Source organism: Pocillopora damicornis, chromosome 1, assembly GCF_964200805.1.
Source record: "Pocillopora damicornis chromosome 1, jaPocDami1.2, whole genome shotgun sequence".
Taxonomy (NCBI): Eukaryota; Metazoa; Cnidaria; class Anthozoa; order Scleractinia; family Pocilloporidae; genus Pocillopora; species Pocillopora damicornis.
In genome coordinates, this window is record NC_142670.1 from 16,053,950 (window position 1) to 16,058,671 (window position 4,722).

Genomic DNA, 4,722 nt, shown 5'->3' on the forward strand with positions numbered 1-4,722 from the left:
TGGTTTACTGATACGTTGATATATATATTTTTTAACATTTTTGTGTGTGTTATTCCCAAGAGGAAAAAAAAACATAAAAAATTATTCGGATCATTTAACAGTGTATTTTTAGTATTGCTGTCATGGATTGTGCACATATCCTGATGTATCAAAAATGGACAATTTCATACTCAACCCAGCTATGCATTATCTTAGTAAACTTGAAGGCATCGGTTTTTAGACAATAATTTGCATTTCATAAAAACTAACCTTCTAAGTAATGGCAAAAGAAATTATGTTTATTTTCCTTTTAATCTAAAAGAGAAGAGAGCGTTTTGCCTCGAAATTGCCAACTAAAATTGGACTTTCGAATCAAGAACAAACAATCTCATATTTGGCACAGTTAGAGGTTAAGTCAGTAAGAAATATTCGTTTTTTGTTGTTGTTGTTGTTGTCCGTAAAGAAAGGAGTATAATTGGTAACTAATTTTGATGATTTTGGTATTATTTTCAACAACGTTTTGTTGATTCTTTGACTCTTCATGTACAATGTTCCAGAGGACTTTAAAATATTCCAGAATATTCCATTTCGCACCTTCTAATGTTTAGTCATGTTATACTGTTTTATGAATAGAATATGATGTAATTATTTAGAATGTTCTAAACTGTTCTAGACTGCTAAAACATATGTTTGCGCGTGTTTTCTCTTTTATAGACTCGACTGACATTTATTTCTCCTGAATTCTAAAAGTTGTGCATGCTTAGTATGAACGCTTCATCTTCAAAATTCACATTGACAATACGAATTTCTAATTCTCTGATCGATTAAACGTGTCATCAGGGACCAAGATTAAAAAAAAATCCTTCCCTTTCAAATGCCTTTTTGAGCGATGAATAATGCGATGAATCGCGTTTTTACCACTACCCTCTTCCCTGAGAAGGCGTCGGAATGGTTGAGAGAATTAAGAATTTATTGTTTGGAAGTAAACAGTTATAAACTAGAAGAGTTATTTCTATACCTGAAGTTATCGAAACTCTAGTATTTATTACGTCTTTCTAAAGAGCAATGTGGACGAAGTATATTTTTCTTTTTTCTATTTTTTTCCTTTTAATTTCCTTTTAATTTCATTGATGCTGAGGAAAGAAATGCTAATGTCGACAGAAAAAAAAGGAAAGAAAATGAAATATTAGTAATTTTTAGAACCCACATCATTCACAGGCTGACTGCTTCTTGTCTCCGACTCAATTTTATTTGACTTTCAAATTTTTGGTTTTGCAAACTAGTCACCAATTTTTCTTCTTTTTTTGTTGTTGTGTTTAAATGTAAAACAACAATTCAAAGTGGACGCTCCCATGCAGATTTTTCAACTCTAAAGTCCGATGATCTTACCACTAAATCTTGATGTGTTTCTCTAAGCATTTGGATATTTTAAAGAGTTGATTGTTCTTGATTCTCGTCAGCAGTTTACGCAACATTGTAGTAATGTTTATAGAGAAAAATTAAATTTGATCAATTTTACCGAAGCGCTATGTTTCCTTTGTTTTTAAACCAGTAAGAGAGGTCATTGTTGAGTTCATTTTTCGGTGATTTCAAAGAACCTAAAGAAACTAGACGGATCGAATAACAGACTATACGTTCCAGAGATTAATAGTGAAGAATAAGTATCCTGTTAGAGTACAAAACAAACACGTATTCGGCAACAGAATCGACAACTGTTCCGGAAATAAATTTATTTTGCGATACACAGAAAAAAATGCTCACCGTCTTTAAATCAACTATTTTGCCCCAAGGAGGATAAAATAATTAACCACTATGGATAGAGGAGAAAGTTACAAAGCCTTTACATTAAGTACCTGAATATTGATTCTCCCTTTACACTTTCCGAGCCTGATCGCATTTATCCACATAAGCAGCAGAGAGTAAATACAAAGAAAAGTAAAGGTTTTTACAGCTGCTGTTAATTGTTGTAAATTCAAAGTTAGGAAGAGAATTTTAATCGCGTATTTCGTTAAAGTCACACGTACTGAACAAAAATAGAAAAGAAAATTAGTTTAGGTTAAAAAAAAAGCTTGTTACTACTACTATTTGAAACTAACTAGACAACTGATAGAATGCTGCAGCAAAATGAAGACTTTCTGACCCAAATTTGATCCCTGATCATATTAAAAGATAACTATCGATGACGAGCATTCTTATCATCACTCGTTAAAAAAGGAACAAGGGATTTGATGAATCGCGTTTTTCCCACTACACCCTTTCCTGGGAAAGCGCCGCTATGGTTGAGAGAATTTAGAATTATTGGTTAAAAGTAAACAGGTATAAACTAGAAGAGTTATTTATATACTAGAAGTTATTGAAAGTCTAGTAGTTTTTACGTCTTCCTTAAGAGCATGTGAACCAAGTGTGTCTTTCTTTTTCCTATTTCTTTTTCATTTATTTCCTTTTAATTTCATTGATGCTGAAGAAAGAAATGCTAGCCTCGACAAAAATATAAAAAATTGAATATTGGTAATTTTAAGAACCTGCATCATCCACAAGCTGACTGCTTCTTGTCTCCGCCTAAGTTTTCATTTGACTTTCAAATTCTTGGTTTTACAAACTAATCACCAACTTTTCCTCTTTTTTGTTCTTAAGTGTAAAACAAAAATTCAAAGTGGACGCTCCTATGCAGATTTTTCCACTCTGAAGTCCGAAGATCTCACCACAAAATTTTGATGTGTTTCTCTAAGCATTTGGACATTTTAACATGTTGATTGTTCTTGATTCTCGACAGGAGTTTACACAATATTGTGGTAATGTTTATAGAGAGAAATTAAATTTTGATCAGTGTTACGGATGCGCTATTTTTCCTGTGTTTTGAAACCACAAAGGAAGTTCATTGTACAGATCCTTTTTCGGTCATTTCACAGAACTTGAAGACACTAGATGGATCGAATAACAGACTGTACGTTCCAGAGATAAAAAGTGAAGAATAAATATTCCGTTAGAGTACAAAATCAACACGTATTTATCAACAGAATCGACATCTGTACCGGAAATGAAGTTATTCTGCGATACACCCAAAAAATTGCTCACCGTCTTTAAATTAACAATTTTGCCGCAAGAAGGATAAAGTAATCGACCACTAAGGGTAGAGGAGAAAGCTACAAAGCTATTACATTAAGTACCTGAATCTTGATTGTCCCTTTACTCTTTCCGAGCCTGATCGCATTTATCCACATTACCAGCAGAGAATAAATACACTAAAAAGTAAAGGTTTTTACAGCTGCTGTTAAGTGTTGTTTTAAAGAAATTCAGAGTTATGACAATAATTTTAATCGCGTGATGCGTTTAAGTCACGCGTACAACAAAAATGGATAGGAAAATTATTTTAGGTTTAAAGCTAAGAAAGGACTGATTACTACTTTTATTGGAAACTAACTGGACAATTGATAGAATGCTGCAGAGAAATGAAGACTTTTTACTCCAAATTTAATCCCTGATCATATTGAAAGACAGCTATCATTCAGCAACCGACGTTTTCATTAATTTGCACCAGTATTCAACTTATAAATACAGATTATGCCATCATTGACGCACAAATTCTCAGATAAAAAATTTCTGTTTCGTTGTGTACGTAAAAGATGATTTTGTGCGTTAATTTCAAGTCAGATCTCAAAATTATATGATGTTGTGCTATGATTGAAAATATTCTTTCTACATCAGTTCCCCTCTGGTAGGAAACAAAAAGTTGAAAAAAAGGTGGATATAGTTTGAATAACTATCATTTCCATTTTCATTACCATTTACTTCTCTTATGTTATTATCTGCAGTTTATAGAGTATTAATGCATAACAAATTGCCCCGTTAGCTGAAAAACGTAACGTATGTTGTTCTGTAGGAATCTAAAACTAGAAAATTCGTTGTCTTTATTCTTGGCTAGCTAGAACAAATTGAAAAAAAAGGGAAACATTTTCTGCTATCAAACCTTTGCATTATTTTGCGGGCGTTAATTTATCCTTCGCCGACGTGACATGCCTGTCACACGAGGAAAATAAGCTTCACCAGCCAATCGAACAACCAGAAGGACCATTTTTACAAAGGGACGCTATTTGAATTTTTTCTATGCAGTCAGGAACCTCCACAACACGAATTTGAAACCAACTTATTTTGTTTGTTGGCTTCAAAGGAAACTGACACTTGCAGCTATTTTAAAAGATACTCCGATATGGAGTAGACATGAATATTAATTTTGAGGACGACCTGGGAACAGACGCGGAAGAAGAAGAAGAAGAAGAAGAAGAAGAAGAAGAAGAAGAAATAAGCGATGTAGGTACAGTTAACCCAAGCTGGCAGGATACGCCTCAGCAGTTATGTAAATATCTTTACGCACAAGCATCCCAAGCTCACGTTAGGAGAAAAAAAGCAAGCGATTGATTCATAAAAGCGTCACGCGTTGTGTTACTCGGTGTTAAGTTACGAGAGGGAACATTGAGAATTTAACCAAGTTGTAAGGAATAATATGGGGAACGAAACATGGTCGATTAACAAAGATCCGTATTTTTCGAAATATTATTTTACGCGTTAAATCAGTAGAATTTACTCAAATCTTGTCTGTCCGTTGTGGTTTCTGGCGTTCTCTGCCGTTTTAAGCTCGCTTTTCCCACTGTAATTCCCGCTAGAAGTGGAAGTCAACTTTATCTCGTTAGTTCATGAAAAAATCGTTTGCTTTCTCTCCAGACGTGAGCTTGGGATGCCTGCTTT

At 33.8% G+C, this 4,722-nt stretch overlaps 1 protein-coding gene across 1 annotated transcript in view; it reads right to left on the minus strand.

Annotated features, from left to right (window-relative positions):
- LOC149052313 (uncharacterized) overlaps positions 1-4,051 on the minus strand; it is a 5,332-nt gene extending 1,281 nt beyond the window's left edge. Inside the window, exon 1 of the mRNA XM_089180700.1 lies at positions 3,997-4,051. Coding sequence (XP_089036826.1) covers positions 3,997-4,051 — 55 coding nt within the window. The remainder of the gene's footprint in view (positions 1-3,996) is intronic.
- Between the last annotated feature and the right edge of the window lie 671 nt (positions 4,052-4,722).